The 12,299-nt window shown below is 50.0% G+C and overlaps 1 protein-coding gene across 2 annotated transcripts in view; it reads right to left on the bottom strand.

Annotated features, from left to right (window-relative positions):
- LOC144159639 (uncharacterized) overlaps window positions 1-12,299 on the bottom strand; it is a 69,951-nt gene that overhangs the window by 17,985 nt on the left and 39,667 nt on the right. Inside the window, exons 14-20 of one of the 2 annotated variants that reach the window (XM_077691246.1) lie at window positions 8,784-8,874; window positions 7,515-7,640; window positions 5,854-6,003; window positions 4,047-4,165; window positions 3,022-3,203; window positions 2,967-2,991; window positions 633-862 (exon numbers count right to left, since the gene is read on the bottom strand). In XM_077691246.1, coding sequence (XP_077547372.1) covers window positions 633-862; window positions 2,967-2,991; window positions 3,022-3,203; window positions 4,047-4,165; window positions 5,854-6,003; window positions 7,515-7,640; window positions 8,784-8,874 — 923 coding nt within the window. Of the gene's footprint in view, window positions 1-632; window positions 863-2,966; window positions 3,204-4,046; window positions 4,166-5,853; window positions 6,004-7,514; window positions 7,641-8,783; window positions 8,875-12,299 lie in introns of both variants that reach the window. The other variant, XM_077691245.1, reaches the window with a different exon arrangement.

Below are 12,299 nucleotides of genomic sequence, written 5' to 3'. Positions count from 1 at the left end.
ATCTTCAGCAGAGCTCGTTTTTATACTTGGAAGACGATCATGAAAATTTCATCTCCCTCTCTTTCAAAGCTAACTACCTACTTTTTTTTGCAAACCCTTACACACTTGGCCTGGTACAGCATGAAGTCTCTTGTAGTGAAGTCACCATTCCTAGAAACATTACCAGAGTGGCGACACCTACCGTTGGGTACTGCGAAAAACTTCTGGGGGAGAAGTTTTAGTCGATCCGGAAAGGAGCACAGTCCAACCAATGTGGTTCACTTTTTTTTTTTCCTCCTTTTTGGGAGTTGTACACCTGGTCTCTGAGGCACGCCTTAGTGGAGGGCTCCAGATTGACTTCAACCACCCGGGAATATTTCAGCTTTACTATCTTGAGACACGGGCGTTTTTGCTTGTCAACTCTGCCTGAAAAGTAGCCACAATGGCCAGACTGAACCCTGGTCGCTGAGCCGCCACGACAATGTGGCCGACTGAAAATTCATCGTATGAATCTCTAGCAAAGCTGTGCTACGACAGACGACAAAGGGTGAGTGAGAGTCTGCCGCCACCCAGAGCTAGGAGCATCCTCTTCTCCGCATGCCTCATAAGTGTGCCCGATCTCCCGGTTGGAGGATACGACAGAGGCCTCTCACCCAGGGTGATGTGCGCGTCAGCCTTGAGGGCCGGACGGTTGCCGTTCAACTGGTGAAAGCGCCCTCGGTCGCTCTCCGAAACCTGCCACGAGCGAAGGATGCGGCTCCGCACTCCATCCGAGAATGGGTCCACGGAAAAGCCGCCTCTCCCCTGCTCCTCCCACTCCGCCTCTTCCACCATTTCCTCCTCCTCGTCCCCTGCCGCCTCCTCTTCTTGCTCCTCCCGACACCTGCGCATTGCATTGAGGCCGTCACACATCGAGCCTTTTACGGAGGCTCCAAACGACCTGCCTTCTCTATAGAGACTCTCACGCAATGAATATGCGAGAGAAATTGCCTTTACGGCTTGCAACAAAGCAGTGTTGCCACTACTAGCATGCAAAAGCTGCCAGCCATTACTCCGCCTGGAACAATGTGCATGTCTGTAGGGAATTTAAAATAGCAGCACCTTGTTTTGATGGACAGACGCCTCAATGCGTCACTGTTAGGGAAGGGTGCGAGAGAGAAACGAGCTTCTAGCTCAGCTAGGATCAAAGAAAAACCAGCTTTAAGGGACCAGTTGGCAAGCAACTGCCCTTCGGTTCTTTGGTCAGTGGCTTCAGCGTACGCGTGTACGAATCAACAAACAGTGTGGGACTCATCAGTGCGGATAAACGGGTTTGAATTGTAAAAGCAAGTAATTTTTGTAATTAGCTACAGTCGAGTCCGCTTATAACGATACCATTTATAACAATGTATCGGATATAACGATGAACAGCTATGGCACCGTCAACTTTTGTAATCTTTCTATGGTGAAATAAACCACTTATTACAATGCCCCAGTGCCACGCTATCGGATATAACGATTAAACCCGGTTATATTGTGCACCAAAAGTGCAACAGTGACGACTCTAATGACGTGGTTGCGCAGCCCACTCAGGTAGTGTCTTCGTAGGAGGCCCAATGCGTGACACAGTCCCTCGGGGACTTTGCTTTCGCCAAGGACGTTTACCCCAGCTAGATGAAGTACCTGTAGATGCTCTTGGAAAAGATTTGCGCTAGCTTCACACGTGGCAAACAAAGGTGACAGACTGTGGCTTCTTTTCTGCAAATCAGTAGTAGTACGACCTTGGTGGCATGCGAATAAAATATTTTGAGCTCTGTACCATTTTTTTATTTCGCAACCCGTTTATAACAATTATCGGTTATAACGATGGGATTTCCTTGGCACTCGGATATTGTTATAAGTGGACTAGACTGCATATGGATAGTGGGATGGCTGACTTGCAGCCTGTTCGTACCTCTACCAGCGACTAGAAAACACCGTGGAGTTCAGAGGCATCAGAACTTTTGAGTCTGGGAAAAGAAGCAAAATTTGTGGGCTGGGGTGCAAGTGCTGCAGAGTGAAAGCACACGTGTGTATTTCTTCCTGCAATCATATGTTGAAAAGAGCCTGCTTGAGTTTATTATTTTCCGCTCCTCCCACAACCCGCAATGCTTTCGGAACTGTTCCAGGTTAGCAACACGCGTTCTACAGCGATTTCAACCTGTTCTTGTTGCGCCAGTGTAACCTATTTTCCGTTGAGCGCAAATGGTGGAGCACCAATGAAGTCGTAGAGATCGGGTAGCAGCTTCACTGACACAGTCTAACTAAACACAGTCTCCTCATTGCTTGTCGCAAGTGAGAGCACTGCCTCATCGAGCGACACGCATTGGGCGATGTGCTCGAGTCGGAAGTGGGAATGTGCCTTTACAGTTTTGTACTAATGTGCACAAGAAGGAAATCTGTTGCCGAAATTGCACGCTGTCGCGGGTGCCGCCGTAGCAGCTAGAAACGTTCCTCTCCTGCTTGGCTCGACTAGCCATACGGCTTCGTTCTGCTCCTGAAGCCAAAATTAACAAAAAAGGGTGACAGCTGTTTCTCGCACTTTTCTTGCATGAAGCTCCTAAAAAATTGGATGACTAAATCTCTTGGAGCTCCACTTCCTTAATAGAACAACTTTTACAATGACAATGTTACTTTTTTGGAGCAACGGGCAACTTTTGGGCTTGGCGAGTATTGGCAGGTAACGAAAAAATGCTTCTCCCCAGTACGTGATGATGGCACGCTCGCAGAAGCGCCGTCCGTCTAGAAAGCTGAGCCGGATTTCTCTCTAGTAACCCAATGCATTGTGCTGACGACACCCACCCTTCCTGATTGATTGATTATGGGGTTTAATGCCGCCGACGCTACACCTAGGCTATAAGGCGCGCCATAGTGGCGGGCTCTGGATTGATTCTGACCACCTGAGGATCTTTAACGCGCGTCAATCTCGAACGCACGGACGTTTTCGTTTCCCCCCTCCATCAACCCACCCTTCCTGGTATTCCTCTTCCTGGTTCCCTTCCTGCCGGTACTCATCCTCCTGGTACCCCTCCTCCCCCTGCTGGACAGCAGAGGGGGGCTGCTGTGGGTGCTCCTCCTCCTGGACGGTCGGCAGCATGCCGCTGACCCCCCGACTCAGGGTGGCCCCCACCGAGTGGGCCGATGATGCCCCGCTGCTGCTGCTGCTCCCAGAGGACTTGCCCTCCTTGCTGCACTCGAAGATTGTGCTGGAGGTGGGGGGAGAAGAGGAAGGTGTCCTCTGTCAGAAAGAGGGTCAGCCCTGTCGCTAGTGCAAGAAGTAACCAAAAATTATAAATTCTTTTGTCAGGTTGTACAGAATCCCCCTCTACAGAGCAGCACCGTCTCTTGCTTGCCTGAAATTTGCATGCTAAAATAAATACGTGTAGATGAAGTTGGCATCACTGCATACTGTGGTGGTATGGTGCACCGCCCCATTGAAGGTGCTCTCCATAAGCGCTGAAGGCAGAAATACCCAAAGGGGAACCAATGAAGAGGCTGCCCTGGCCCCAACCTGGCCCCAACATGCTGATATTTAAAATCAGCATGTTGAAATACATAAACCATGCAATTTATATGCAAATCGGTCCATAAATTAAAAAAAAAGTTCTAAGAGGGGTGTTCCCCCTTAAGTGCTCTGCACTTAGGTTTCAATCTCTGACTATTCGATATTTGCACACCCCTACTATCAAGACATCAGTGGGGTACCACTCATGGGCACAGTACCACACGTGCAGCTTCATGTCTACTGTCAGTACCCTTCACACCGCACACGTCCACTCTCAGCGTCTGAGCTCTCCTAGGACAACATTAAAAGTGGTTTCTGCGCGCTTCCGTTTTGTTTGCAATGGGTGGGCAGCCCTAAGCCGGCAGAACACAGCCGCATAGAATTGATCCCCATCACATTCTCCCGTGAAAGGAGCACTGTTGGGACAAGCCTTGGACTATGAGCAGGACTCGGCCATACTGGCAAAGCTCGGCACAGGGCCCAGGCTAAAGACCACTGCAGATGGCAGTGTGGACAATCGAACCCCCCCACCATGGTCTCCCACCTGAGGTCTCCTGGTGCGGCGACCGAGAAGCGACGCTTGGCGGCCAGCACGGCGGGGTCTTCAACAGGAGCAGCCGCGGAGGCGGAAGGGGCCCCCTCTGGCTGCTGCTGGTCCAGCAACTGCAGCGATCCAGAGCAGACGGGATGAGCATGCCGCTCCAGGCAGTGCCATGCTCGGCTCATCTTCCAAGGCTCGCTTGGGCCATGCCTCTCGGGTGAAAAATGCCATAGAAACTCCAGAGCGGAATTGCCACATAGTGCAGAAGCATTCTCTCCACTGTTACACCTCTATGCATGCAGTGGATCCAGAGGGGGGGCCCTGGGCTCTATCATCACAGCTCTATTCAGCTCTATCATCACAGAAAGAGTAAGAACTGTGGTTTTATACAGCATCACGTTTGATGAGACTACGGATATCGCCCACGAATCGCAACAAGCGTCGGTGTTGTGCTAAGTGCATAGCAGCACACTCCGCGAGGACTTCCCTGAATTGGTCGCTTTGCAAAAGCCATCTGCCGAGCACTCTGAGACAATGAATCGAAGTGTCCACAAGACAACCATTACAGGTAAAGATCTGGGGCTTCTTGTTCTCACCATCCTACAAAGCCAATGACTGAATTTGAAGAACTGCGTCAGAGTCGGGACAGACAACTGTAGCACTATGGCGTAGCACATGGGGGTCGGGAAGGGGAGGTGACTTGCAAGCTGTATGAAGAGAGTCCTCGCTGGAACCAGTGACTTCAGAGAGCGCCATCAGCGACAGCTCCAGAGGGCTGTCCACTTTTGAACTGCTCTTACTTGAGCCAGCATTTCCGTGAATTTCGCTTCCTTTATAAAGTACAGCTAATTTTGCCTGGTAGAAGCACAAATTCCACGAGTTTTCCCCGAGTTTTTTCAGACTATTCAAAATCCCAGATAATTACCAGTTTTTCCTGTTTACCAGGTTGGTAGGCACCCTGCACTCACATCAATCATTTGTTTGTGTAGAAACTGAGAAACTTATTTGAAATGTTTATTTTGGAACAGTATACACCATTTTATGCTGTCTGGTACTTGAGCGATTGCATGTCCGTCTGAAAGTATGTCATATACCTTACCGGAATTTTGTTTCCGCTTTTTTGGCGTTGTGGTTCAGTCGCCAACGCTCCTTTTGCATTGAGTAAATTACCAAAACAATGTGTACTGACTCTTTTCTTGCTTTCTGCACGACATTTGAAGATGCAGAAAGCATCTCGAAATGTCATGCAGAAGCATCCCCCCCTTGATGCCACCCTGTATCCTACCTTGTATGCATGCTTCATGCATGCATGCATCCCAAAGCCTTCTATTGAACATCCCCATGTTACAGACAGGCAGACAGTTCTGGGAGGAGTCATGAAGGAATGCTCGCGCATTGAAGAAAAGGGGGACTCTGAAAGGGTTCGAAGAATACGCAGGCAGCAGCAGACAATCGTCTGACCTTTGGCCAGCATTACAGATGGCGGCAATGTTTGGGCCACATTTGCAGAGAAACCCTTTGAACCACTATAGAGGCATGCTGTCTGGCACCCGGCTGCAGATGCGCATGTTAGCAATTGTCACTGATAACACCGCTGCTCATCAGCGTCTTCCCGACGCAAACATTTCTGTGGTGTCCGCGTTGCTTGTCAACGCCAAAGTTTCGCCTGGCCGCCAGGTTTTTCTACTATTTGTCATATGCAGCTACATTAAAGCCTGAACGTAGCATCAGCCCCAGCTAGCACTGTTTAGGAGCTCTTTCTGAACTGGGAGGAGCCCCCACGCCTGCACACTGCCCCGAGCCCACCTACCGGTTGTGGTGCGACGGGTGGCTGCTGCTCCCCCTGGGTGTCGTCTGGGGCACCTGCGATGGCCACCGCTTGCACCATGGCGGTCAGGCCACCCACCGTGAAGTCTTCGCCCACCAGAGGTACCCCCGCGGTGAGAGGCGTCGAGGTCACCTGTAAGAAGTGCACGAGCCCCCAGTTTGTCATCTTCGAGAAGCTTACACAGGCAGCTTGTCAGGGCAATGGGTCAAAAGATGGCGGGAGAAGGAAGGTCCTTCCCCTCCTTTAGGAAAGCAAATACTACAGCCTCCTTTCAAGACCTGGAAACGTGCCCTGAAAGCCATATTTTGCTGTATAGGTATAGAAGTGTTTCAAGAGTGTCGTCAGAATGTAGGCGTCGCATCATGGCGTATGCGGCGTCTATGCCTGGAGCTGAAGGCTTACAAGTACAGAGAGCCATCTTCAGCTCATGAAGTGAACAGGGGGTGTTACAAGAAGTGGTCGACTTGTTATCTCCAAGGACTTCTTTTCAATTAATGTCTTGTGTTTCATGAAAGTGTGAGTAGTGTGCAGAACTGGACACATGTTGGAAGTGCTGTGAAAGTTTTGTTAGCCTGGTCTTCGAGTGTGTCCCCTGTTGTGCTAACCAGGGACAGGCTGTGTGTCTGTTGTCCGATAAGTTTGCGTATTCGCGTCCGAACCTTGAGGGTGTCTGTGTATGAGTTAATGTACGATAGGACCGACCCTCTCGCTTCACCTCTTGGTGCACACGCTTACCAAGTGCCTTCACACTTTTGAGGTTACTGGACGTGGGGTACCGATGAAGGATGCCCCGCGCCTTGTTCTGGGCCTCTTACGCCTGCCTACAGTCCTCATTCCACCAGGGCATTCTTGGGTTGCACGGGGCAGCAGAGGCCTGGGGAAGAGACTTTCCGGCAATGCCGAGAACGTGCGCCCTGATGAGTTGGGCTGCTTCCTCCACGTGTAGGCGTGTTGTGGATGCGGAGAGTAGTTTGGATGTTTCCATAAAGGTACTTCAGTTTGCTCTTGCTTCACTGAACCTTTTAGGGAAAGTGGAACTGTTTGCGCCTTTCCCTATGTACGCTAGTGAGGTAGGGAAGTCGTCACTGCCATATGGGTCTGTGCCCACGCCCCACTCAAGTGATGGAAAGAGAACTGCCGACATGATGGCCAAGTCAAGACGCGAGTATGTGTTGTGTTCTAAGTTATGGCATGTAGGCTGTTTTTCGTTGAAAAGGCATGCTCCGGAGGATATTAGAAACTTCTCTATCAGGCTACCTCAGTCATGGCCAAGTCAAGACGCGAGTATGTGTTGTGTACTAAGTTATGGCATGTAGGCTGTTTCTTGTTGAAAAGGCACGCTCCGGAGGATACTAGAAACTTTTCTATCAGGCGACCTCAGGCATCCATGCTGGTCAACTAGGGCCTTGAAATCAGAGCTTGAAAGTGCAAAATCAGGAGGAAAGATAAACTTTAGACTAGCCCTAAACAGTGCTTCGCACTAAATCGCCATTGTCCTGACATCTGACAGGTTCTAGTTGGTAGAATCAAGTGCAGAGGAGCATGCTTTGGTGACAAAGTCGTGAGGTTCCAAATGACCAGTCCAGTTCTTAGCGTACAAACGGTTCTGTCCAAGGACTGCGTGGCAAGAAGGAAGAGCTGACCTTGCGGACGAAGCTCTTGGAAGGTGCGTAGGTGAAGTTGGTGTCTTCCGCCAGGGGCTCGACACCTTGGACGCCATCCTCGTCATCCTCCACACCATCTTCCGCATCCTCATCATCCGGCATGGGCTGCAATGCAGAGCAAAACACCATTGCAGAGAGCTCTCCTTGGTCGTAGACTGTTCGCCCATTCGTGGACAATTGACATTGGCCACCATTAATAGGGTCAGACGCTTTAAATTTCTTGAGCGCATGCCCTGTGGCACAAAACACAAGATTGCAATCTATACACTCTAACCTCGTCATACAGACACTTGGATATATTGAATTATGGCCTGCACCAAACTGTTTTAGCTTACACCCCTCTGAAAACAAATTCAGTTCAATCTTCCCGCCTTCACATAGCGCTCGCCATTTGTTGGAATTTCCTGCAACCACGCACCTCCCTGTAGCAGCCCATGCTTTTTATCATTAAACTGGGACTGATGAGCACCCTTCATACCTACTGAGATTACACTTCCCATGGGTGAGTAGTCGTCTGAGCAGTTTTGTTTTGCACCATCTTGGTACAATTTGTTTTGGCAGAGTTCCAATAAAACACGAGTTCCAGCCGTTTCCCATCACCACACGCCTTTGGCAGGAGCCCATGCACTGACAGCAGGCAGGAGTTCCTAAAGTGCACAACTTCACGGAGAACTACGTAACTATGACAAGTGAGAAATTACTGAACACGTGTTATACTGGTAAGATGCAGCTGTCATACACTTTCTTCCCTACCCTTGTCCTTGAAGAAGAAAGTGTACGACAGCTGCACCTTGCCGGTACTCACATACGGAGCAGAAACTTCGAGGCTTGCCAAAAGGGTCTAACTTAAATTAAGGATGACTCAGCAGGCAATGGAATGGAAGATGATGGGTGGAACATTAAGGAGTGGGTCAGGGAACAAATGCGTGTTAAGGACATATTAGTAGAAATTGACAAGAAGAAATGGGCACGGCCTGTAATGCGAAGGCAAGAAAACGGTTGGTCATTAAGGGCAACAGAGTGGATCCCTAGAGAAGGCATGCGTGGCAGGGGGCGGCAGAAGGTTAGGTGGGCAGAAGAGATCAAGAAGTTTGCGGGGATAAATTGGTCGCAGTTAGCACAGGACCGGGGTAATTGGAGATCCATGGGAGAGGACTTATCCCTGCAGTGGGCGTAGATAGTCTGATGATAATGACGATCATCAATATACCGCTAGTAAGCAGAATTGGTACGTGCACAGCAGCTGACCTCGGGCTCGAGTTCAGCAAAGGGCACTCGGTACTGGAGACCCTCGGCTTGATTGCGAGGCAGCGGCGGCTGGCTGTAGCTGGTCGGAGGCCTGCACAGAAGACGATGCAGACATGAGCCTGTGACCAGCAGAGTCCAGGCCATCTCGGAGGTGGTTTCAGTGTCACGCTGCTTTAGAACAAGCCCTTTACCAAACTCTTAGCCAACAGCATGGCCCCCAACAACAGTCCTTGGGACACCCAAAACTCCCCCACAAACCAGTAGCATGACTGACGTCTGACAAACATGTACAGGGCATATCAGTGCTGTGCCCCCCCCCCAGCATACTGCTGACAAGTGTCAAAAAGCATTACCGAAATAAAAACAAGGCATGTTTTGAGTTCACATCACATCATTTTTGTGCTGCGTTGCTGCAACCAGCAGTGTGGTTGGCTGGGACCAGTCCGTTCACTGTAAGCCGAACACTACCCTATCAACTTCCTTCTTTTTTGTTGCAACGAATTCCCTGTCAGCACTGAAAATTAAAGGCCACCTTGATTTGTTAAGAAACACCGAGGCATACGATACTAGCGTGGAAGGGTGAATGAGCCCCCACAGCACGGTCCTTCGAACCAAAAAGGTACCACAAAGACAACGGCTGCGATTTGACTGCAGTTCTTTTGACTTCAAGAGCTATCACACTGTTATGAGAGCCACTCGACAGATGGCACAGTAATGCCAGAGCTTCTAAGCTGCTCATACGAGCCTACGCTTCATTTCCATCTCCCTTGTGAACTCTAGCCACTTGCCATTGCTTTGTCGCTGTGAGCGGCAGATTGAGGAGTGTGTGCGGGCGTGTGTGAGTGCACACAGCACTCGTCTTTGTGCCTGCTGGTTTCTGGGAAGCGGTAATGAACACTGAATGTTCACCCACTGCAGTGGCTCAATAGCCAAGGAGTTGTGGCGCTGTTCTCAAGGATGCGGGTTCAATCGAGCTCCACAGGGGCTGCTTTTCATATGCAGGCTAAAAGCGAAGGTGTCCGTGTGTGCAATGATTTTGGCGCACATTAAAGGCCAACTGCACTCAAAATTTCGACCGCGCGAAATCACTGTTCCTGCATAGTATGACTAAAAAGTAGGGGTGTGCGAATATCAATTTTTTAATTTCGAAGCGAATTCGAATAATAAAAACAAAGTTCGAATCGAATCGAATATTTTTCGAATACGAATACTTATTGTTTTTTGCAAAATTAATGTTTTCACCATCTAGAGACAAAAACTGCAACTTTATTGCACAACAAATCACACAAAGTAAAATTAGGAGTTACACAATACCATTGCACTCAACAGGTTAAGGTCTGCACTCACTTAAATGTTCACATGGAGAAGGGTTAACTGCTCGACATGTTCGGGGAGCAGTGACAACCTCCTGCTCGTACCACTTTACCAGATACCGAAAACAGCCGCTCACTTGAGACACTAGTGGCTGGCATGCCCGAGCCCGTGCACATTGCCGCGCGCTGATACAGTAAAATCTTGATGATACTAATCTCGCGGGACTGCGAAAAATATTCGTATCATCCGAAATTCGTATGAACCAACAGACGAAAAAATTTAGCGCTGAAAAAAGTTTTCGTTTATTTCTTTTTCTACTTTCGCGTGAAGAAATTCGTGATTTTTTCTGCTTTTTTTAACCCCCGTGCCAAGCGTGAACCGCATGGTGCGTTTTTGCACGCGATTCGCTCGCCTCGGCTCTGCGAGCGCTGTATTTTCACGCCCACATCGACGATTTCGCGCCCGCGGTAGCGCCTACCTCGGTCAGAAAATGATGCACGACGCGCGCGGCAGAATGGAGGAGCCTGACTACTTGCGATGAGATCGAGACAGCCGGCTTGGCTCCGCCGGAGATGGTTAGGCTTAGCACCCCAGCAAATATTTTATGGGCGCTTTTACTAGCGGCACGGATGATGTTTTATAGTACCGTTTTCGCATGTATTATCAGCTCCTTTACCGCACAAGCAACTTCGTGTCTCCCTTGAGCCGCATTTTAAAGAGCGGTTAGAAGCGGTCGCTCGAGCGCCCGCGCCCCTTCGCGGCTGGAGCCGACGCCATGTTGACGCCGCCGGCCGCGCCGCACGCAGCGTGGGGGTGGTTTCGCGGCGGTGTCAGCGCGTTGGGCGTGCGCAGAGCGCAGAGAGTTTTCGCGAGCAGAAAACAACAGCCCGGCCGTTTCTGGAGAAAGAGTGACAAGTAGGGGAGCGAGAGCCGTCACTTGCTCGTTCGGCAGTCGGGTGCCTCGCCGGCTCATTCGTATCTTCCGCCGGGCCGCGCAGGTCCGTTTGTAACAGCCGAAATTTTTCCCATTGCAAACGATGCAATTTCGCCAGGACTTTTCGGAAATTCGTATCATCCCGAAATTCGCACCCCCAGAATCGTATCATCCAGAGTCCACTGTAAATAAACACCGATACAAACACGCTCTGAATTTTTTTTTTCTTTTTTCTTTTTTTTTTTTTAGTTTTAGGTGGTTCGAATATTTCGAACAATAAAAGTGTCGTTCGAATCGAATCGAATACCAAAAAATTCGAATCGAATATTCGAAGTTTCGAATATTCGCACACCCCTACTAAAAAGACCGCGATGTACGAAGTATGACGCCTAAAATGTGCGTAATTACGCCGCAAGCGACCAGCAAAAATCGACGATTTTGAAAACGAAACTGGGCAAAACGCGGCCATTACGAGCAGGCGGAAGTGACGTATCAGGCGTCGGCGCGAGCGGCAAGACGGCCTGGCCTGACGGCGCAAGCTGTGCGGACCGGCCGACGCGGCCGGCTAAGCCAGCCAGGAGGAGAGGGTGAGCGCGCGCGTGCGGGGGTGTGGGGGGCGCGAAGAAAAGCGAGCGCTTGTCCCGCAAGCCCGACACTATTCATGCGCTCCGACAGCAGCACACTGTGTAGGCATGATGTCGCGGCGACACTCGAAACGGAGAGAAGCGTAGGGTTAACGAAACTTCATCGGAGCTATGAAAGCCAGGCGTACCGGCGGCGCGAAATGCGAGTTTCCTGGATTCTCCCGCTGCGAGGCAGGCCGATCGGCCTGGACGGCTGGCATGTCACTTCCACTAAATGGCTGTTTGCGCGACACGCCGGCAGGTGCTTTGTCGTCTGCAAGGGCGTTATTTTGAGTGCCTGAAACTGAATAACCACGCATTCCACTGAGCTACCGGTCGCGTCGCAGTAGTTCTCATGGTACCTACTACACATTTCGAAGGCATTTAGCCAGGGTGAAATTTGAATGCAGTTGGCCTTTAAGGGTGGACACTGGTCTTGAAACAACTAATTCGCAAGTAAACTCTGAAACTTGTCAGTCTTGCCTGCTTTTTTCCCACTGATTTCAAATATGCCACTATTTTTTCAGTTGAGCAATTAGTTCCCAAGATAATTGGGGATAATTGGCCATTTTCAGTCAAACAACAGACAAAACCGTGTTGGTCATAAAACTGTAATCCTTATATTTTCCAATACTATGAACCTTG

Source organism: Haemaphysalis longicornis, unplaced genomic scaffold, assembly GCF_048455015.1.
Source record: "Haemaphysalis longicornis isolate Haplotype H1 unplaced genomic scaffold, Haemaphysalis longicornis Haplotype H1 scaffold_10, whole genome shotgun sequence".
Classification (NCBI taxonomy): Eukaryota; Metazoa; Arthropoda; class Arachnida; order Ixodida; family Ixodidae; genus Haemaphysalis; species Haemaphysalis longicornis.
This window is presented reverse-complemented; position numbering and strand designations above follow the sequence as displayed.